Source organism: Oncorhynchus mykiss, chromosome 16 (genome assembly GCF_057628025.1).
Source record: "Oncorhynchus mykiss isolate SJ-2025 chromosome 16, ASM5762802v1, whole genome shotgun sequence".
Classification (NCBI taxonomy): Eukaryota; Metazoa; Chordata; class Actinopteri; order Salmoniformes; family Salmonidae; genus Oncorhynchus; species Oncorhynchus mykiss.
In genome coordinates, this window is record NC_143037.1 from 22,495,784 (window position 1) to 22,519,562 (window position 23,779).

The window sequence follows — 23,779 nt, forward strand, 5'->3', positions numbered from 1 at the left end:
ATAGCCTTTAGCCGTACCCTCATCCTACTCCTCCTCTGTTCCTCGGGTGATGTGGAGGTTAACCCAGGCCCTGCGTGTCCCCAGGCACTCTCATTTGTTGAAAAATCCTTGGTTTCATGCATGTTAACATCAGAAGCCTCCTCCCCAAGTTTGTTTTACTCACTGCTTTAGCACACTACACCAACCCTGATGTCTTTGCCGTGTCTGAATCATGGCTTAGGAAGGTCACCAAAAATTCTGAGAATTCCATACCCAACTACAACATTTTCTGTCAAGATAGAACTGCCAAAGGGGGAGGAGTTGCAATCTACTCCAGAGATAGCCTACAAAGTTCTGTCATACTTTCCAGGTCTATGTCCAAACAGTTTGAGCGTCTAATTTTAAAAATGAATCTCTCCAGAAATAAGTCTCTCACTGTTGCCGCCTGTTATAGACCCCCCTCAGGTCCCAGCTGTGCCCTGGACACCATATGTGAATTGATTGCCCCAAATCTATCTTCAGAATTCGTTCTGTTAGGTGACCTAAACTGGGATATGCTTAACACCCCGGCAGTCCTACAATCTAAGCCTTTAATCTCACACAAATGATCAAGGAACCCACCAGGTACAACCCTAAATCCGTAAACATGGGCACCCTCATAGATATTATCCTGACCAACTTGTCCTCCAAATACACCTCTGCTGTTTTCAATCAGGATCTCAGCGATCACACTCAGCCTCATTGCCTGCATCCACTTTGGGTCTGCGGTCAAACTACCATCCCTCATCACTGTCAAACGCTCCCTAAAACACTTCTGTGAGCAGGCCTTTCTAATCGACCTGGCCTGGGTATCCTGGAAGGATATTGATCTCATCCCGTCAGTCAAGGATGCCTGGTCGTTCTTTAAAAGTAATTTCCTCACTTTAAAGTAATTTCCTCACTTTAAAAGTAATTTCCTACTTCTCAGACAGAGTTCAGTGTGTCAAATCGGAGGGCCTGTTGTCCGGACCTCTGGCAGTCTAAGGGGGTACCGCAGGGTTCAATTCTCGGACTGACTCTTTTCTCTGTATACATCAATAATGTCGCTCTTGCTGCGGGTTATTCCCTGATTCACCTCTACACAGATGACACCATTCTGTATACATCTGGCCCTTCCTTGGACACTGTGTTAACTAACCTCCAAACGAGCTTCAATGCCATACAACACTCCTTCCGTGGTCGACAACTGCTTTTAAATGCTAGTAAAAACCAAATGCACGCTTTTCAACCGTTCGCTGCCCACACCTGCCTGCCCGACTAGCATCACTACTCTGGACGGTTCTAACTTAGAATATGTGGACAACTACAAATACTTAGGTGTCTGGCTAGACTGTAAACTCTCCTTCCAGACTCATATTAAACATCTCCAATCCAAAATGAAATCTAGAATCGGCTTCCTGTTTCGCAACAAAGCCTCTTTCACTCACGCCGCCAAACATACCCTCGTAAAACTGACTATCCTACCGATCCTCGATTTCGGCGATGTCATTTACAAAATAGCTTCCAATACTCTACTCAGCAAACTGGATGCAGTCTACCACAGTGCCATCTGTTTTGTTACCAAAACCCCTTATACCACCCACCACTGCGACTTGTATGCTCTAGTTGGCTGGCCCTAGCTACATATTCGTCGGCAGACCCACTGGCTCCAGGTCATCTATAAGTCGATGCTAGGTAAAACTCCGCCTTATCTCAGCTTACTGGTCACGATAACAACACCCACCCGTAGCACGCGCTCCAGCAGGTATATTTCATTGGCCATCCCCAAAGCCAACACATACTTTGGCCGCCTTTCCTTTCAGTTCTCTGCTGCCAATGACTGGAACGAATTGCAAAAATCGCTGAAGCTGGAGACTTATATTTCCCTCACTAACTTCAAACATCAGCTATCTGAGCAGCTAACCAATCACTGCAGCTGTACATAGCACATCTGTAAATAGCCCATCCAATCTACCTACCTCATCCCCATATTGCTTTTATTTACTTTTCTGCTCTTTTGCACACTAGTATTTCTACTTGCACATCATAATCTGATCATCTCATCACTTCAGTGATAATTTGCTAAATTGTAACTACTTCGCTACTATGGCCTATTTATTGCCTTACCTCCTCACGCCATTTGCACACACTGTATATAGACTTTCTTATTTTTCTATTGTGTTATTGACTGTACTCTTGTTTATTCCATGTGTAACTCTGTGTTGTTGTTTGTGTGGCACTGCTTTGCTTTATCTTGGCCAGGTCGCAGTTGTAAATGAGAACTTGTTCTCAACTAGCCTACCTGGTTAAATAAAGGGGAGATACAAATAAAATAAAAAGCTTCTGGCTTATTATTTATCATCCAATCCGATTATAGTACCTGTCTTGACTGCATCAATCTGAGAGAAATAACAAATAACAACAACTCCATTTGGATTATAAATAGCAGCCTACCTGTTGGCTTTTGGTCGTTGTAGCCTTTCCTTCTCATTTCACTTTTAATTCTGTCATTTTAATTACATCTTCCATTGATTAGATATCTCCTAACCTGCTTGCCACACAAGCAGAGCAGCAATGCATGACAGTTACTGGCTGACAAAATGTCATGACCCCCACAGCCCTACTAACGTCTCAAATTCACTACCGGAGTGAACTGTGACAGGACTGTTGACCCAGTGAGCATTAAGTCACTGATTAGCAACCTGTCTTAGGTTGTCCATATGAACTTCAGCTATAGAGTAGCACCCTTTTTGACACTTCTGGCTCCAAAGTGATTAGCCACTGATTGGTCAGTCTCCTCCAATAGCTTCGTGAAGATGTACGTGAGGAGAAGGTGGTTTGGTGAAACATGCTTGCATGACGTATAACTTCGCTATAGACTTAAGGATTTGTGTTGGCTACCAAAGCTAATGCCTAGGCCTCAGCTCAATGGACCAATGCAGTCCATAGAGTCACGCTCCCTGGTTTGATACCTGGTGGATCATTTATAGACGTGGGCATCCAATAGGCCCTATATATATTGTACGGGTCATACTTTTGATGAAGTTAAACATTGAAATGCTCAAATGCATCAGAGATGGGTGCGCTTTTCACTTTCTAAACGTGGCACGGGGTTGTTCAATGACAGACATGTACTGTATCACTTGATGGTTTCATTTTAGAGAGACAAATAATCATGTTTTTTTTTTGCAAAATGCTATATACGGTAGACACCTCACTCTCAGAGATACAACTAGTTCTGCTGGGTTTTACACAGTCAAATGAAACAAATAACAACATTTGTAATAAAGAACTGTACAAATAACACATTTGTGGCGTCAATATTTAAAGTGGAGCTGACAGCATTTTAGCAGCATGAAACGTTATTCAAATCTGTTCATATACACCCCCAGGAAGAATACGATACTTTGAAAAACATTTTCTGATAAGCGAGAGCTTAAATATGGTCTTTTTCACGTTTTCATAAATTCTTAGAATGTCTGGGAATTATATATTCTAAGGCATTTGTGACAATTCTACAGCAATACAGAATGGGAAAGCGGCCGTGCGTTTGGACAATTTAATAGACACTGCAGTAAATAAAACCTAATAAAAACATAGGTCTGGTCCAGTATCGGTCAAGTTTACAGTAGGCCTTTATAAAAAAACAAGCCATTTGCCCCACAGGCCTGCCATCATTCACTTTGAACTGGACAGTGTTTTTTTTTTCTTGTTTTTTTTTACCCCTTTTTCTCCCCAATTTCGTGGTATCCAATTGTTGTAGTAGCTACTATCTTGTCTCATCGCTAACACTGCTTCTTAACACAGCGTGCATCCAACCCGGAAGCCAGCCGCACCAATGTGTCGGAGGCTACACCGTGCACCTGGCAACCTTGGCTAGCGCGCACTGCGCCCGGCCCGCCACAGGAGTCGCTGGTGCACGATGAGACAAGGACATCCCTACCGACCAAGCCCTCCCTAACCCGGACGACACTAGGCCAATTGTGCGTCGCCCCACGGACCTCCCGGTCACGGCCGGTTACGACAGAGCCTGGGCGCAAACCCAGGGACTCTGATGGCACAGCTGGCGCTGCAGTACAGCACCCTTAACCACTGCGCTACCCGGGAGGCTGGACTGTGTGTTTAAAGGCAGTTGCAACAGCACTACTTTACATCATTAGAACGCATTCGCCAAAAGCCACAAAATTCACCCGAATGGATTTCTGAAAATATGTCAATACCACAGGAGTCCTTTTAGATTTGGGAACTTTACAGTCCCATTGATCAAACAACAATGAAAAGGTAAGCTCTCTCTTCCTCAGTTATGCACCTCAACAACAACAAGATCAACAACTAATGCTAGCCAGAGCAAGATGAGCTCAAATCTAACGAAGGAACATTAGATAAACCCTCTCAAACTTTTCGCTAGCTGGCCGTCAAAATTGCTCTGATGAACGATGGGGAATTGTAACCTACTCGTCCTTCTGCAGCTTTCCTGACAAAATCCAGAATTAAAAATAATGATTGTGCCCTTATACAATACATAGCATAAAAAAATACTGATTCAAGATATCTTTGGTACATAAATGGTCTAGCCTAAATCAAAAATTGGCAGATTTAGCCTACATTTATAGTGAATTTGTTTTAGATTTCGAATATCCTAGTAATAGGGTATTTTTTTGAAATGTCATCATTAATAGACTGACACATTACCTTTAATTAAAGAATATCTCTCCACCATGAGTTTCCATCTACTCCCCTCTCTCCTTCATTGCTTTCAACTCAATTCAAATGGGCTTTATTGGCATGGGAAACATATGGTAACATTGCCAAAGCAAGCGAAATAGATAATAAACAAAAGTGAAATAAACAATAACATTTTTACAGTAAACATCAAACTCACAAGTTTCAAAGGAATAGGCACATTTAAAATGTCATAGTATAGCTATGTCCAGTGTTATAATTATGTACAAAAGTAAATATGGGTTGTATTTACAATGGTGTTTGTTCTTCACTGGTTGCCCTTTCAGAGAGATGTCAACAGTTTCATTAAATATGTTTCTATTGATGTTCCCATACAGATTTCACTTGGTTTCCCAAATTAAGCACTTGGTAGCAGCAGGAACACAGTTGGACAGACCATGGCATTCAGAGTTTGAGTGGTATATCACCTATGATGCAGCGAAATTACCAGAACCGGAGTAGCCTACCCAACATGAGTGAAAAATGTTCCTGCGGAAAAGTGGCTTCCATTCACTATTCCAGTGTATACGGAGGACATGTATTTTTAGTCTTGCCCCTGTTCTTGCCTATTTGTTAGCGGGCTATTCTAAATCAAAACGAATTTAATATATTCGTAAAGACGAGATTAAATGGAGAATAGTCTGATGGGTGAAAATATGATCGCTTGGTGAAAGAACAGCCTGTGCAGCCTGAGGCAAGGAACAGAGTTCGTGTTTCATTTGAGCAGAACAGGTTCTGGCACTTCTCCGTTTTGGACTGTTTTGTTGGATCCGGTACCTCTCGTGACAAGAAAAATATTTTTAATTTGAGTTGCCTCTTTGTTAATTATCCTGCCCCCAACAAAAAAAACATCATGTGGAAAAGTAGATTTTCAGCCCTGGCCCAGGTTTCTGATTTGCGCAACATTGTAACCTATGTTTGAGACCAACGCGTGGCCGTGGCTTTGTGAGAATTGCGCCAGTATCTCTTACATTACTAGAATGAGATTCACTTTCTATGTTCTTTCTCACTGTCTGCTCTGGTAGACATGAGCCTGCAGCTCTCATCTCTCCAGCGTTGACCATAATTTATTTCCTTAGAGAACCATAGCCGTGCAAAGGGTTCTGAAGGAACTGCGGCACCCCTGATTAATTGGAATACATTTGCCAAAGTTATAGACTTACTGCTGTCTGTTCAGAAATAAATTAAATCATTCAGAATAGCCTACTACACCATGAAAATGACTATAATTTAGCAGTATAGGATCAATAGCTTAAAAAAATAAATAGCCTCGCTGTGGATTGTAGCCCAATAACGAGGCATAGCCTACAATCGGGAACACATGGCAAATATGTCAGTGAAATAAAAACATGCAGACCCAACAGGTCTTTCGCGATATTTCAAATACAATCGATTACTCACCTGCCTGTAGTTTGTGAGTAAAGTTAGTCCCAGTGACCGTGTGGACACACAGCTACATACATCTATGGCTATCTATCGATCCGTTTCTCGTGAAATAATCCTATGCTAACATTTGCCGGCTAGCGTAGGTATGTTTGAGGCTTATTTGTTATTAACTTATTTGTTGTTGACAGTGACATAGTATGCTGTCTCACTGTACTTTAAACTTCAATTTGATCTCATTTAGTTTCTTAATCAAAGACAATCGCTGTTGAAAGCGCTGCATTTTGCTTTTTTTATTTTGACTAAGGCTTTGATTTCGCTGTTCCACTTATGGCAATCTATAGCCCACATGGTAGTTTGGCAACCTGTAGGCTATTTTGGATACTGTTACTCGCAAATTAGACACCGATCCTGTCTACCGATATTTGTGTATATATACATTCATTTTTCATTGGGGCTCTCCTTGATGTATAACGTTTTTTGAAATTGTATTTTTAAATGTTATTGATGGACATTTTGAACTACCGTGGTTTAGGTTGGCCTTAATGATGTTGCTCACTGATGGTCCTCAGTCACATTCACTTTATCTTGGACGCCACTACGACATTGGAGTCTAAAACTATCACTCTTCTCTTCTAATTTCACTCTTGTTAAATCGTTGCACTACCTGAAGAGTTTAGACCCATGGTTTGTGTGCTGAATTGTATATATCCAAAATGCTAGTTGTCCATTTGTATACTGTTATTTAATTGTGTCCACCTAAGGACGTTTGTAAAAATGTACCAAGACAGGAGCTGACCCTTTTCATAGCCTACTGGTTAATTTCGAATGTTTCTCATTATCTCAGCCATGTGGCAGCACCTAGTGGGCTTGACATTATGGCCATTGAACATTATGTTGGCATTATCCAAATATTCTTGTGCTCTGTTTCTGTTTCTCTAAAGTGTTTTAAATGTATTATTCAGATGTTGTTGTTTTTTCATGCTGCTCCTCTCTCTCTCTTTTCCTTTTTATTCATTTGACGTTATGGGATTTCCAGTCAGACTGGTGACATGGAACTCTTACGCATACGGAAATGGCAACTTTTTAAACAACTTGGATATTCCATCTATTGATATGGACATGAGTAAAGTTCTGGACAACCCTCTGCAGCTAGATGAGATAACCAAGGGTCTAAAGTTAAATGCAAAGTGGCAAGGCCCTGACGGATTCCCCATTCATGTTTATAAAAAAAATTTCTCAGATCAACTCTCCCCCTTACTATCAGATATGTTCACCGACTCGTTATCACATGGCTCTCTCCCCCCGACGCTAACTCAAGCCTACATATCACTTATACCCAAGAAAGATCAAGATCCGGCGGAATGTAGTGGGTATCAGCCCTTTTCACTTTGAACGCCGATGTTAAACTATTAGCTAAGGTTCTAGCATGCCTGGTGGAACCCTGCCTTCAGGGTGTCATATCTGATGATCATCAAAGGGCGACAACCGTTTTCCAATGTACGCCGTCTTTTTGGGCATTACACTCGCTCCTGTCTCTCCAGACCCCAGAATTGTTGTTTCTCTTGATGCGGAGAAGGCTTTCGACCGGGAGGAGTGGGATTATTGAAGATTTTGTGAAGATTTTGTTTTGGGTCCAATTTCATCTCATGGATACGTCTCCTCTATTCTGCTCCTACGGCTAGCGTACACACCAACTTTCAACATTCAAAAATACTTTCCCCTCTCCAGAGGGACCCGTCGCCCCATGTCCCCGCTCCTTTTTTGCAGATATGATGGAACCGCTTTACTTGGCCTTAAAATGATCATCATTCACGAGAATCCACTGAGCTGGTGAAGAACACAAAGTGTCACTACATGCAGACGATCCACTATTACACATCACTAACCCTGTGAACTCTGTCGATAGCATACGGCATATTTTAAACACATTTGGATCCTTCTCAGGTTACAAATGGAACATTCAGAAAAGTTTGTGTTTTCCGATCAACCCCGCTGCCAAGCAAATTCCCCCTGGAGCCCTGCCTTTCCATCTGTCGCCCTCTGGTTTTTCCTATTTAGGCGTGAATATAACGCATTCTTTGGCTACCCTCCATAAAACTAACTTTGCCAGTCTAGTTACACGAGTTAGAGCAGACTTACACCGCTGGGATAGTCTGCTTCTCCCCTTAGCTGGCAGAATCCAATCTGTTCAAATGAAAATTTTACCTTATTTTCTATACGTTTTTCAATGTCTTCCGATTTTTCTGCCGAAATCATTGTTTACCAAGTTGGATAGGCTCATCAGTCATTTTATATGGGAAGGCAAATCACCTAGGATACGTAGAGCAATATTTAAAAGAAGGAGACAAGATGGAGGATTGGCACTTCCAAATGTACTTTTTTTTTATTATCGGGAAGCCAATATTCAAAAGATTATGGTCTGATGTAATGCTCCAGGTACCAACTGGTGCTCATTAGAAGCACACTCTTGCCAATCATCCTCCCTTTCTGCTCTTACTTGTGCTCCTTGTGTCCTTCAAAGTATACTATAAACCCCATTGTGCTCTCTACTTTGAAGATCTGGTGACCATTTGGTCGACATTGTAGACCTATCTAAGCCCTATCTGAAACGACCACCTATTTTTACCCTCCAAACTCGACCAGGCTTTTGTTTTGTGGCGAGAGAGAGGTGTGGTATGTTTCAAATATGTATTTTTAGATGGGAAGTTTGCCAGTTTTAATGATCTCGTTATTTTTCAAGCCCGCAACTTTGTTCGCTTTCATTTTCCCACCTTTCCTCAACTACCTCCCAAGACATTGCTAGTAGAGATTTCTAGATTATATGACATTATGCTTTCCCCTGAACCCTCTCCAAAAAACAAAATCAAGACAAACGGGTAGTGAACTTGAACTGACTGATGGGAGGAGGCCCTTCGTAGGGTTAACTCCACATCCCCATGTGCTCGACTGAGTTGAATTCAGTTCAAGGTCTTGCACTGAATTCACTACGCCAAAGAAAAACATACAACATTTCTCCCTGACACAAATTACACGTGATAGATGTTCAATCACTTCGGCACACCACATCCATGATGTTTTATTCATGTTCTAAGCTTTCTGAGTATTGGCCATCCTTTTTTAGTACTCTCTCTAAAATTCAGGATATCGACCTGCAGCCTTGTCCTTTTGATAGCTATTGGAGTTCTGTCATTGTTGCCTAGTCTCACTAAAAGTAAAGAAAATGCTGTAGTGTTTTCTTCCCTCATAGCCCGCCGGAAGATCTTGCTTAATTGCAAATCCTCCAAACCTCCCACGGTATCAGCCTGGTTGAAAGATCTCATGTCTTTTATACACTTTTTTTATACACCATTTTGAAATACTTTGAGAGGTTGTACTGATGACTTTTTATTGAGACGTCAGCCTTTTTGAACAGTTGCCTTCTATTGATCAGGAGTAAGAATTGTGGCCACAAAAAGAGGGTGTGGGAGGGAAGGGACAGATGTTGTGATATTTTAATTGTATTTTTGTGTATATGTATGTATATATGTACAATTGAAGTCAGAAGTTTACATACACTTCGGTTGGAGTCATTGAAACTCATTTTTCAACCACTCCACACATTTCTTGTTAACAAACTATAGTTTTGGCAAGTCGGTTAGGACATCTACTTTGTGCATTCACAAGTAATTTTTCCAACAATTGTTTACAGACAGATTTTTTTCACTTATAACTCACTGTTACTCACTGTTATAACTCACAATTCCAGTGGGTCAGAAGTTTACATACACTAAGTAGACTGTGCCTTTAAACAGCTTGCAAAATTCAGAAAATTATGTCATGGCTTTAGAAGCTTCTGGTAGGCTAATTGACATCATTTGAGTCGATTGGAGGTGTACCTGTGGATGTATTTCAAGGTCTACCTTCAAACTCAGTGCCTCTTTGCTGACATCATGGGAAAATCAAAAGAAATCAGCCAAGACCTCAGAAAAACTATTGTAGACCTCCACAAGTCTGGTTCATCCTTGGGAGCAATTTCCAAACGCCTGAAGGTACCACATTAATCTGTACAAACAATAGTACGTAAGTATAAACACCATGGGACCACGCAGCCGTCATACCTCTCAGGAAGGAGATGCGTTCTCTCCTAGAGATGAACGTACTTTGGTGCGAAAAGTGCAAATAATCCCAGAACAACAGCAAAGGACCTTGTGAAGATGCTGGAGGAAACAGGTACAAATGTATCTATATCCACAGTAAAACGAGTCCTATATCGACATAACCTGAAAGGCCGCTCAGCAAGGAAGAGGCCACTGCTCCAGAACCGCCATAAAAAAAGCCAGACTATGGTTTGCAACTGCACATGGGGACAAAGATCATACTTTTGGAGAAATGTCCTCTGGTCTGATGAAACAAAAATATACCTGTTTGGCCATAATGACAATCGTTGTGGTTGGAGGAAAATTGGGGAGGCTTGCAAGCTGAAGAACACCATCCCAACCGTGAAGCACGGGGGTGGCAGCATCATGTTGTGTGGGTGCTTTGCTGCAGGAGGGACTGGTGCAAATTATGTGGATATATTGAAGCAACATCTCAAGCCATCAGTCAGGAAGTTAAAGCTTGGCCGCAAATGGGTCTTCCAAATGGACAATGAACCCAAGCATACTTCCAAAGTTGTGGCAAAATGGCTTAAGGACAACAAAGTCAAGGTATTGGTATTGTCAGGAGGAATGGGCCAAAATTCATCCAATTTATTGTGGGAAGCTTGTGGAAGGCTACACAAAATGTTTGACCCAAATTAAACAATTTAAAGGCAATGTTACCAAATAATAATTGAGTGTTTCTCAACTTCTGACCCACTGGGAATGTGAGGAAAGAATTAAAAGCTGAAATAAATCATTTTTACTCAGATTAAATGTCAGAAACTGTAAAAAACGGAGTTTAAATGTATTTGGCTAAGGTGTAACGGTTTTCTTCGTGAGAAGGAGAGTCGGACCAAAATGCAGCGTGTAGATTGCGATCCATGTTTTAATGAACAAACGTTAAACACGAATCAGTACAAAAACAATAAACGTAACAAAAACCTAAACAGCCTATCTGGTGAAAACACATAGACAGGAACAATCACCCACAAACACACAGTGAAACCCAGGCTACCTAAATATGGTTCCCAATCAGAGACAATGACTAACACCTGCCTCTGATTGAGAACCATATCAGGCCGGACATAGAAATAGACAAACAAGACATGAAACATAGAATGCCCACTCAGATCACACCCTGACCAATCAAAACATAGAAAATACAAAGTAAACTATGGTCAGGGCGTGACAGTACCCCCCCCCCCAAGGTGCGGACTCCGGCCGCAAAACCTGAACCTATAGGGGAGGGTCTGGGTGGGCATCTGTCCGCGGTGGCGGCTCTGGCGCTGGACGTGGACCCCACTCCATGACAGTTTTAATCCCCCTCCTAAACATCCCTAAATAGGTTACCCACCACAATGATAACATGGGACAGAGGGACAGCTCGGGACAGAGGTAACTCGGGACAGATGGGTAGCTCAGCCCTGAGAGGAAGCTCAGCACTGAGAAGAAGCTCAGCACTGAGAGGAAGCTCAGGCAGGTGGTTGGATCCGGCAGATCCTGGCTGGCTGGCGGTTCTGGAAGATCCTGGCTGACTGGCGGATCCAGGAGAATCTGGCCGACTGGCAGATCTGGAAGAGTCTGGTCGACTGGCAGATCTGGAAGAGTCTGGACGACTGGCAGATCTGGAAGAGTCTGGACGACTGGCAGATCTGGAAGAGTCTGGACGACGGGCAGATCTGGAAGAGTCTGGTCGACTGGCAGATCTGGAAGAGTCTGGTCGACTGGCAGATCTGGAAGAGTCTGGACGACTGGCAGATCTGGAAGAGTCTGGACGACTGGCAGATCTGGAAGAGACTGGTCGACACAGACTGGCTGCTCTGGCTGCTCCATGCTGACTGACAGCTCTGGCTGCTCCATGCTGGCAGACTGCTCTGGCTGCTCCATGATGACTGGTAGCTCTGGCTGCTCCATGCTGACTGGCTGCTCCATGCTGACTGGCAACTCTGGCTGCTCCATGCTGACTGGCTGCTCCATGCTGACTGGCAGCTCTGGCTGCTCCATGCTGACTGGCTGCTCTGGCTGCTCCATGCTGACTGGCTGCTCCATGCTGACTGGCTGCTCCATGCTGACTGGCGGCCCTGGCTGCTCCATGCTGACTGGCGGCCCTGGCTGCTCCATGCTGACTGGCGGCCCTGGCTGCTCCATGCTGACTGGCGGCCCTGGCTGCTCCATGCTGACTGGCAGCTCTGGCGGCTCCTTGCAGACTGGCAGCTCTGGCGGCTCCTTGCAGACTGGCAGCTCTGGCGGCTCCTTGCAGACTGGCAGCTTTGGCGGCATCCTGCAGACTGGCAGCTCTGGCGGCTCCTTGCAGACTGGCAGCTCCATGCAGACTGGCAGCTCTATGCAGACTGGCAGCTCCTTGCAGACTGGCAGCTCCTTGCAGACTGGCAGCTCTAAGCTAACTGGCAGCTCTATGCTAACTGGCAGCTCTATGCTAACTGGCAGCTCTATGCTAACTGGCAGCTCTATGCTAACTGGCAGCTCTATGCTAACTGCCAGTTCTGAACAGGCGGGAGACTCCGGCAGCGCTGTAGAGAAGGCAGGCTCTAACAGCGCTAAACAGGCAGGAGACTCCGACAGCGCTGAAGAGAAGGGAGGCTCTGGCAGCGCTGGACAGGCGAGGCGCACTGTAGGCCTGATGCGTGGTGCTGGCACTGGTGGTACTGGGCCGAGGACACGCACAGGAAGCCTGGTGCGGGGAGCTGCTACCGGAGGGCTGGGGTGTGGAGGTGGTACTGGAAAAACCGGACCGTGCAGGCGCACTGGAGCTCTTGAGCACCGAGCCTGCCCAACCTTACCTGGTTGAATGCTCACGGTCGCCCTGCCAGTGCGGCGAGGTGGAATAGCCCGCACTGGACTATGCAGGCGAACCGGAGAAACCGAGCGCAAGGCTGGTGCCATGTAAACCGGCCCAAGGAGACGCACTGGGGACCAGCTGCGTAGAGCCGGCTTCATGGCATTAGGCTCGACGCTCAATCTAGCCCGGCAGACACGCGGAGCTGGAATATACCGCACCGGGCTATGCACCCGCACTGGAGACACCGTGCGCACCACTGCATAACACGGTGCCTGTCCGGTCTCTCTAGCCCCCCGGTAAGCACAGGGAGTCTGCCCAGGTCTCCTACCTGGCGTAGCCATACTCCCTGTTAGCCCCCCCCAATAAATTTTTGGGGCTGCCTCTCAGGCTTCCATCCGCTACGTCGTGCTGCCTCCTCATATCTGCGCCTCTCAGCTTTCGCCGCCTCCAGTTCCTCCTTGGGGCGGCGATATTCTCCAGGCTGAGCCCAGGGTCCTTTACCGTCCAGTTCTTCCTCCCATGTCCATTTCTCCAGGTGGTGCAGCCTCTCCCACTGCAGCTGCTCCTGCTGCTTCTTCTCCTGCTGCACCTTTGGGCGGCTACACTCCCCTGGTTTAGCCCAGGGTCCTCTCCCGTCGAGGATTTCCTCCCATGTCCAGAAGTCCTTATTGCGCGTCTCCTCGCGCTGCTCCTGCCTGTTGACACGCTGCTTGGTCCGTTGGTGGTGGGTGATTCTGTAACGGTTTTCTTCGTGAGAAGGAGAGTCGGACCAAAATGCAGCGTGTAGATTGCGATCCATGTTTTAATGAACAAACGTTAAACACGAATCAGTACAAAAACAATAAACGTAACGAAAACCTAAACAGCCTATCTGGTGAAAACACATAGACAGGAACAATCACCCACAAACACACAGTGAAACCCAGGCTACCTAAATATGGTTCCCAATCAGAGACAATGACTAACACCTGCCTCTGATTGAGAACCATATCAGGCCGGACATAGAAATAGACAAACAAGACATGAAACATAGAATGCCCACTCAGATCACACCCTGACCAATCAAAACATAGAAAATACAAAGTAAACTATGGTCAGGGCGTGACATAAGGTGTATACAAACCTCCGACTTCAACTGTATGTGTACATATGTGCATATAAACGTATACATATATATTTTTTTACATGTATTTAATTATGTATATATACTGTATGTGTACATATGTGCATATAAACGTATACATATATATTTTTTTACATGTATTTAATTATGTATATATACTGTATGTGTACATATGTGCATATAAACGTATACATATATATATATTTTTTACATGTATTTAATTATGTATATATACTGTATGTGTACATATGTGCATATAAACGTATACATATATATATATTTTTTACATGTATTTAATTATGTATATATATGCTGCTTTTGATGTTAAGAGAAGGGAGGTGTTTCAATAGGTACAGGGGGATAAAATGATGTACCTGTTACATTTGTAATTTTGTATTTCTTTATATGTCCAACAAACAAACAAAAAATATCAAAAAGAATCCAGCTCCCTACACAGCAGCGATGCATACCCCTGGGCAGCAGTGGGGCCACCCACACAACCTGGCACTTGGGCAGATTGCCCACACGATGAATGCTGCTGACGTCCGCCTGGATGATCCAAAGGGTCTCAGCAGATTCTCCATCCTTGCCAGCTCGATGGTGAGTGTCCGGATCTCACAGACCTAGCGAATTGGCTCCAGATCGAGGCAGAGTGTGAGGGCAGGGCACAAGCGAACCAGAGAGAGGCGTGAGCGTTTGCCCACAGAAGAGATGGGGCACTAACGCTCTCCACGGAACCGACCAGAGTCCACCCTGGGGAAAGCCAGCCTCGACACTTCGACATAAGTTTAAGGACTAGCTCCAGCCCTACTCTATGTACTCCTAGACGAGGAGGAGCGCTGCACCAGATGTGACCGATAGCACTCAGCAGAGAAGTGCAGCCTCAAGAAACTCTGCAACATCCTTGAGGGACACCACCTCCACATCCTTCACAAGATCTAAAGTCAAGGAGACCACGACCAGTCCCCTTGTCACAGCCCCCAAGAGCACAGCGCGAATGGGACGGCTAAGCGGCAATGGGCAACTGCTCCTCAAGGTGGCCAACTGGTCCCACCCGTCTCATCACAGCCAAATTCGCAGGAGGCAGTGTTCCGTAACCCTAGGAGCACTGGAATGCAGCTGGCTAAAGACCTTGCACCTTGCAGACCAGGAGTACACAAGCCAAAGCAAGACGGCCACATGATCAAGACCGAGCCTGAGGGCTACAAGGTACCTAGTATAAGGAACATCGATCGGATCGTAGCCACACCACTGGTCTGATTTAATAGGGGTCAGCCAGCCCATACCATAAAATGATTTAAAATATGTCTTTTTATTTATTTGTACCTTTTATTTAACTAGGCAAGTCAGTTAAGAACAAATTCTTGTTTACAATGACGGCCTACATACAAACAGATACGATATATTTAGTTACAGTCTTGCTATCTTTAGCTCAGAGCATGTGATCTACTGTAGCACTGGTGCAACATGGCCATACACAGACACTTATAAGGCGTCTTTTAATGGACGCATCTGGAGGAATGTTTAAGCCTTGTGGTAAATCAATGTGATTTTTGAAATGACCGTCCTGATAATAGGATTTATTCATACAACTCATTTATTTACTTTTCATTCGAGAAACGCTTTGTCGTGATGATAGGGAGGTTATTTACACACTGTGTGTAGGCCAGGCGAAACAAAATCTACATTTGAATCCATTTTAAATCCAGGCTGCAACACAACAAAATGTCAAGCGGTGTCAATACTTTTTGAACTTGGACTCAAAGGACCATTCAGTCACTGTCCCAATAGTTTTGGAGAATTGCATTGAATTGATTGCTTTTGAAGGCGGTGTTTCCAATATGATGTCACTCTTTCAAGACATACGAAAGAGTGACATCATATTGGGAACAATGCCTTCAAAAGCAATCAATCCAATGCAATTCTCCAAAACTATTGGGACAGTGACTGAATGGTCCTTTGAGTGCAAGTTCTTTTAATTTGGAGGGGCAGCTGTTAAAACCCCTCTCCCCCTCAGCTCCAGTTGATTACATTTATGGCCAGTCTGCTGCGTGAGGAAGGGCTCTCTCTGCCTTGGAGGTGTGAAGTGTCTGTTTACAGGTCACGCCTCTGACCTCTCAAGGGACCTTCCACCCACTATTCAGCCCCCTTGACCTTGCCCACCTTGGCCTTGAGCCAATAGGAACTTTAGGCCGGGACTGATGTAATAGTCAGCCCATATCATACAATTATTTTAAATATGTACATAGAAACAGATACGGTATATTTAGTTACAGTCTTGCTATCTTTAGCTCAGAGCATGTGATCTGGTGCAACATGGCCATACACAGACACTTCGATGGCGTCTTTTATGGCCGCATCTGGAGGACGATTAAGCCTTGTGGTAAATCAATGGGATTTCAAACGACAGTCCTGGTGATAGGATTTATGAATCCTACATGGGGGAGGCAGACATCTCTCCTGGTCTGTTGCCCTAACGACAACAAAATGTGCCACTGTCCCAATACTTTTGGAGCTCACTGTGAGTTGCCATGGAGAGAGCCTTGGCAGAAACAAGACAGATAAGGAGGTAAAGTATAAACCTACATTTTGTTGTGTTACAGCCTGAATTCAAAATGTATTCAATATTTTTTTTCCCTCAGCCGTCGACACACAATACCCCATAATGAGAAAGTGAAAACAGATTTTTAGAATTTTTAGAAAATGTATAGACATTTTTTTAAAAGAAATATATAATTTACATAAGTATTCACACCCCTGAGTCAATACTTTGTAGAAGCACCCATGGCAGCGATGACAAGAGTGTGTCTTTCTGGGTAAGACTATTTAATTGCTTTCCACAACTGGATTGTGCAACATTTCCCCTTTATTCCTTTTCAAAATTCATCAAGCTCTGTCAAATTGGTTGTTGATCATTGCTAGACAACCATTTTCAGGTCTTGCCACAGATTTTCAAGTATATTTATGTCAAAATTGTAACTCGGCCACTCATTCACTGTCTTCTTGGTTAGCAATTCCAGCGTAGCTTTGCCCTTGTGTTTAAGGTTATTGTCCTTCTGAAAGGTGAATTCATCTCCCAGTGTCTGATGCAAAGCAGTCTGAACAAGGGTTCCCTCAAGGATTTTGCCTCTGCTTAACTCCATTCTCTTTATTTTTTTATGCTGAAAAACTTCCCAATCCTTAACGATTACAAGCATACCCATAACATGATGTAGCCACCACTATGCTTGAAAATATGGAGAGTGGTACTCAGTAATGTGTTCTATTGGATTTGCCCCAAACAAAAGACTTTGTATTCAGGACAGAATGTTTTTTGCAGTATTAGTTTAGTGTCTTGTTTCAAACAGGATGTATGTTTTGGAATATTTGTTGGTCTGTAGAGGATTCCTTCTTTTCACTCTGTCCATTAGGTTAGTATTGTGGAATAACTACAATGTTGTTGATTCGTCTTCATTTTTCTCCTATCACAGCCGTTAAACTCTGTAATTGAGCAGTTTCCTTCCTTTTCAGCAACTGAATTAGGAACGATGACTGCATCTTTGTAGTGACTGTGTGCGTTGATACTCCAGCCAAAGTATCATTAAAAACGTCACCATGCTCAAAGAGATATTCATATTTTTTCAAATTTTTACCCATCTACCAATAGGTGCCCTTCTTTGCGAAGCATTGGAGAACCTCCCTGGTCTTTGTGGTTGAATCTGTGTTTGAAATTCACTGCTCGACTGAGGGACCTTACAGATAATTGTAGTTGCAGGGCACAGAGATGAGGTAGTCATTCAAAATCACGTTAAACACATATTGCACACAGAGTGAGTCCAAGCAACTAATTAAGTTTTTTTTTTTCCTGAACTTATTTAGGTTTGCCATTTCCCAAGACATTTGAGCATTTTCTTTTTTTTAATAATTATGACATTATGGGATATTGTGTGTAGGCCAGTGAAACAAAATCAACATTTGAATCCATTTTAAATCCTGGCTGTAACACAACAAAAAATCAACATTTTTTGAAGGCACTCTATGTCTTGAAAGAGTGACATCATATCGAGAGAATGCCTTCAAACGCAATCAATTCAATGCAATGCAATATGGCCCAAAAATGTAATAGTGGCAAGAGGTGGAATAACGATGTTTTTAGAGTGCCAACCTTTTCCTTTTTATGGTTTCAGGAAGTGCATTGCACAAGCCATGTTGAGGAAAACAAAATAAAGATGTACAGGAAACATGAGAGAGGATGATGAAGAGTTCATTTTGCTGCCATAATGTTTTGCAAAGATGAAAGGAATTATGGCCAACAAACTGTCATCTCTACATTTAATTTGACATTTTACCAAGAGCTATTATCCAGAGGGTTAAGTGCCTTGCAGAAGGGCATGTCAACAGATTTGTCACATAGTTGGCTCAGGGATTCAACCCAGCAACCTTTCGGTTACTGGCCCTATGCTCTTAACCACTAGGCTACCTGCAACCCTTTGCTCTCTCCCTATCTCTCTCCGCTTACGTTGAAAGCAGACCTGTCAAGTTTTTGAGAGAGGAGTCGGGAAAGAGTGGGATGAGAAACTGGTTAAAATAGGAAGGGTGGACTATATTTTCTTTGAAAAAGTACAGATGAAAGATCTTAATTTGAGCCAGTTTGCTACAGCAGCAAGAGGAAAAAATGAATTATTATATTGATTGTAATTAATGGACAGTTTTGTCGGGGTTGATACATTTTCACGAGGGACATTTCGGACATTTCTAAGTGGATATTACTAGCTTCAGAAGCCTTTTTAAACCTCAAATACACTACAAGATCCTACATCTGCAGAGACAGAAAGAGGATTAGATCATGATTTATAGCAAATTATATTGCAAGTTGGACACGATAAAACCTTATATGCCGGCGCGATATCATATTAATGTGGATGGAGTAATGTAGATGAGGAAAAAGGTTAGAGGTGAAGTCGGGATATTTTTAACTGGGAGAAGGGGGAAGAGAGAGATCAGTGATAAAAAGAAAGAAATGGTCCTGTGGTTACCTAATAATGGAACGACACAGAAATGCAAGACCCCCCCCCCCCAAGTAGTTTGAAGGACAAACGGGTACAATATACACACAGAGTAGATTATTCTGTATCCTGAGTAGCTAAAGTGACAGGCAGAAAAGCTGCCCCGATGTATGTCAATTGTTTATGAATGATTATAAACTACATAAATACTTGGTACAAATTGGTATTTCCTGTTTTTTTTAAAACAACTCTTTATGGCAGAAGTTTGTTATTAAACTGTAATGTATTTTCACATTTTCAGAGTATTTTCATACTGAAATAAACTGTTTGTATCTGTCCTTCCAGATGATATTATATTTAGAGGTTTTTTTTCTGGTAAGCCTAATGTACAGGAACCCGTCAATCAGGGAGGGTGGTGGTTATTTGAGCTGTGCAGTCAAAGGTTAGCGGTTGAGTGAGGACGGGGCCAAGAAAGGTCTAAGATGGGGGCGGGGGTTCAGACGTGGCAAGGGGATATCACATCTATCTTAAGGCCCGACCACCGGTAAATTCAGGGTGAAAAAGGATGGCTCTGGGAGAACGAGAGTAGATGGAAGGAGGTGAAAGTTTATGGGTGTTACAGTGGTCACCGTTTCATAGGTGACAGACGGTAGGACAGGGGTCTGGAAATCTTGGAAATGTGGTAATAGGCCTTCACAAAGGTAAGGGAGCTTCAAAACTTAGTAGTGCTTAATGTGTATTACATTTCATAGACTGTCATTGAAGACTCACACCGTGTAAAAACAGACAGCGATACGTGTCAAAGAAATATAGAGATTTTCTGTCAGAGGAAAAAAGTGGTCGAGCAGCGACGACAGAACGACAAGGCCAATCGCCCTGTCTTGAAATCCACGTGGTGTCTTTAAAACTCATCTCCCTCTCACATTCGGGTTTTCTAGTCCCTCTCTCAGGTTACTGTCAGCGTTGTGATTTACGGTAACACTTGGTCAACGTGGATGTTAAAACGGAGGACAGATCGCTCCTCAGAGGAGAGGAAGCCAACCATATATTGAAATCTGCCATAGACACACATCACTAAATATAGTGCTTGAAGTTTTATGACACGATTGAAGTCATGACATACCCAAACGTTATTGCGTTACTAAGTGTCAGTCTGACTTTGATAGGTAGGAAAAGTTGGGATTCAAACGCCATGATGCTACCAAGCTTATTTTCGTTATGTTGTCATCAGCGAAATGACATTATCATAAACAACAGTATATTTCCCAACTTTCCGACAGTCGTGCCAAGTAACCAGGAAATGAAATCTTCCAAGACAGGCATTAATTCCCAAAGTGTGCCTTCCCTCGCATGCATGTGTGTATAAATCAAAGGTCTGGAGTGAAACCAGCTAGCAAATGTGGAACAAAAACAAATGAAAGTAAACCTTGAAAGAAAATGTTTTTGTGTTTTTCAGGACAGGTGCAGAAAATGTGTGAATATCGGTGAGGTATGTGCTTTTGTATGAGCTGTAATATTTGGAAAAAACTGAGGAGCGATTAAAATAAACGTACTTCTGGACACGTAACTAGTAGCCTGAATTGACATAAGTGTTATGGCCACATATCAGATAGTAAATTATAGAGTAGATAGTGTTGCAATCCATTGGTTGTGATGTCAGCTCAATTTGTTACATTTCTAAGTCTCATACCAATACAATTTCCGGGTTTGTCATGGTATCAATATATCAGAGCTTATAGTCAACATTTTGTATGTTTTTTGTGTGTTTTTTTTACCTTTTGAGGGGGCATGTATCTGTATGAAATAACAGAATGCGCCTTACACAGAACTGTACTATTCATAATTAGTATTATTTTTTTTTTTTTACAAAACTTCCCCCTGATACTGTGCAATTTATTTGATAAAACTTAACGGCTGCTGAGTTTTCCATAGTAAAGCCTTCACGTATAATAATTTATTTTCCATGTGCAAGAGCCTGCACTTTTAAACTTGTACACATCATCAGTTTCCTAGGGCATATGTAAGCTACACATCGCTTATGACTGCATCACCTGATTAGCTCATCTGATTCTGAACACAGGCATTTGGTCACCCTATAGTGTCATACACCAATAGTAATTATCTGGATCAAGTTCAAGCTGTGCTGCAGTGACGAAACTGAGAAGGCAGTGAGGTTAGACCCCCTGTGTGTGTAGTCATTTCTCTCAGACAAACTAGTCCCTCAAACCACTTCCCTTGCACCTGCCATCTGTTCCTCTCTCCCATCTTCTGACATGACATACCGTATGTGCTAAGCTCTACCTCTACCAATGTGTTGGTCCTCTCCAACCTAAGATATGCAGTACATTTTCACATCAGGTTGTTGCTAGCTGGAACCAAATTCCGTGCAGTCTGGTTTGAGAAATGTACTGCAGCTTACTAACAGTATTATAAATGACATCAGTGTGCACTGTTCGGAAATTGCTCTGGCATTGAATGTATTTTTATTCATATTCAGTGCCGTACGCAGTCATATTAGCTATGCATTTGCTCAAAACAATCACTTTAGAAACTGTTTAGTAAATTGACAACTCAATTTGCCAAATTCGTGAGAAGACAACAATTATGACGGTCAAATGAAGCATTTCTGTGAGGAATTGGGAGACACAACCCACTCCTTTCTCCATATTTGGACAGAGTTCGCTATGAAGTAGTCTTCACTAACAGTAAAGTAACTCTATGGACATTGACGGAAATACATATCGGAATGCACGTTCAACACTGCAACAATGTGTCTACAGTACGCCACTTTTGCAGAACAAATGAACAATGGTCTAAATATCCAACAACTATGTAAAACACCCGTTTCGCATTTGACAATTTAGAGCTTTACAGCCTTACAGCTGAGATATGCACTCTCTAACAGAAACACTTTCCACATACTGACTCAAATGAATGATCCATCAGGTGCATACCTGCATCATCGGCGGCTTCAGGCATGACTATCCCAGTGGCTATCCCAGTGCCTTCTCGTCTCGGGCTGGAAGTCTGAGGGCTTGCTGTGCTTATTCCTTTTATTTCTCTGCCTCTCTCTCTCTCCCTCTCTCTCTCTCTCTCTCTCTCCCTCTCTCTCTCTCTCTCTTTTTTTATTTTATTCAAAGCTCTCCTGGCACTTAAGTCACCCACCCACCAGGGAGGAAGGTAGGGAGAGGGGGAGAGAGAGAGAGAGAGAGGGAGAGGCTGTCACTTGAAACCAATGAGGATTCCAAGGAAACGACGTGAGAGGCAAGAGTGATAAGGTGGGGGAGACAAGAGAGGGTGAGAAGGTGGAGTGGTGAAAGGGGTTTATTTTACCATGGGATCGGTCGACGTATTAAACTTGTGGAATACTTGTCATGTTAGAGGGAAACTATGCTGTGAGCGTAGCAACATCTGCTGCTTTTCTAGCACTTTGTCTTGCACCTCGTGTATGTAACCGCTGCCCCAATCATCACCTCTCACACTACCATTAAGGGCTCAGACGCACCAATAGCGTTTGCTGGCCGAGAGTGCTTAGCACCTCTGAACGTAATCTGCTAACCCGAATGTGCACCAATTTAACATGTAGAATCAAGTGGAAAATGTTGGCAGTCTGGGGTCTACTGCGGGTGGTCCCTAAAACTAACGTTAGATCCACATTCGGGGCTATGTGTGCAAGCCTTAAATCACATGCAAAGGGCCTGGCCCAGAGGCTAAAAAAAGCACCTCTGGGTTATGCTCTTTGTTTTCTTTCCTTCTTCCATTTCTAGTTAGATTTATTTTGTCATTATATTATGTCACATTATATAAAATATAGTGGGGAGGCAGGTAGCCTAGTGGCTAGCGCGTTGGACTAGTAACCAGAAGGTTCCAAGATCGAATCCCCGAGCTGACAATCCCCAAATCTGTCGTTCTGCCCCTGAACAAGGCAGTTAACCCACTGTTCCTAGGCCGTCATTTCAAATAGGAATTTGTACTTAACTGCCTTGCCTAGTTAAAAAAAAGTAAGTATAGTATTTTAATGTACCATATTTATGTTAATGTGTTAGGATACTTTTTCTTGACCTACATTTATATATCAGGGTTGGGGTTAAAGGTTTAAAACAATTGGGGGTAAAAGGAAAAAGTGATGAAATAAATAGCTTCTACTTTTCAGTTTATTAAGAAGTCATTGGCAATATACTCTATGCCTTTTTTCAATTACTACACTTGGAATTTGAGTTTACTTCCTGAATTTACAGCCTTCAATTTGAACTGACCCCAACCATGACACATACATGTACGTACTATATTCATTAATTCAGTTCCCATGTTTCATATCAGAGCTATTAATAGCCAGTGAATAAGCATGCCCTAACAACTGGCCGGATGACCCCCTCACCACTCCTCCCCCTGATTAAAAATACCATAAAGATTGAACAATATAGAATTCTTAATGACTTTCTCTTTTCCCCACTTTTGTTGGCCCATCGACATGGACAATTTAGCCAATCCAGTATTTCCTACTCATAACTTAATCCCCCTCCCCAGGCCTTTCTAAATGTACCAATGAGGCTCTCAGAAGCTATATATGCTATAATGGTCAACAGAGCCTGACCATACTGGATAGTGTAACTCTAGAGCGGCACACTATCTGACACTTTCCCCTGTC

The 23,779-nt window shown here is 43.1% G+C and overlaps 1 protein-coding gene across 2 annotated transcripts in view; it reads right to left on the reverse strand.

The window, feature by feature from the left end:
- mybpc2b (myosin binding protein Cb) overlaps nucleotides 1-22,160 on the reverse strand; it is a 54,755-nt gene extending 32,595 nt beyond the window's left edge. For both annotated transcript variants that reach the window (XM_036946517.2, XM_036946515.2), the window contains exon 1: nucleotides 22,086-22,160. In XM_036946517.2, coding sequence (XP_036802412.1) covers nucleotides 22,086-22,110 — 25 coding nt within the window. In that variant the 5' untranslated portion in view covers nucleotides 22,111-22,160. The remainder of the gene's footprint in view (nucleotides 1-22,085) is intronic.
- Between the last annotated feature and the right edge of the window lie 1,619 nt (nucleotides 22,161-23,779).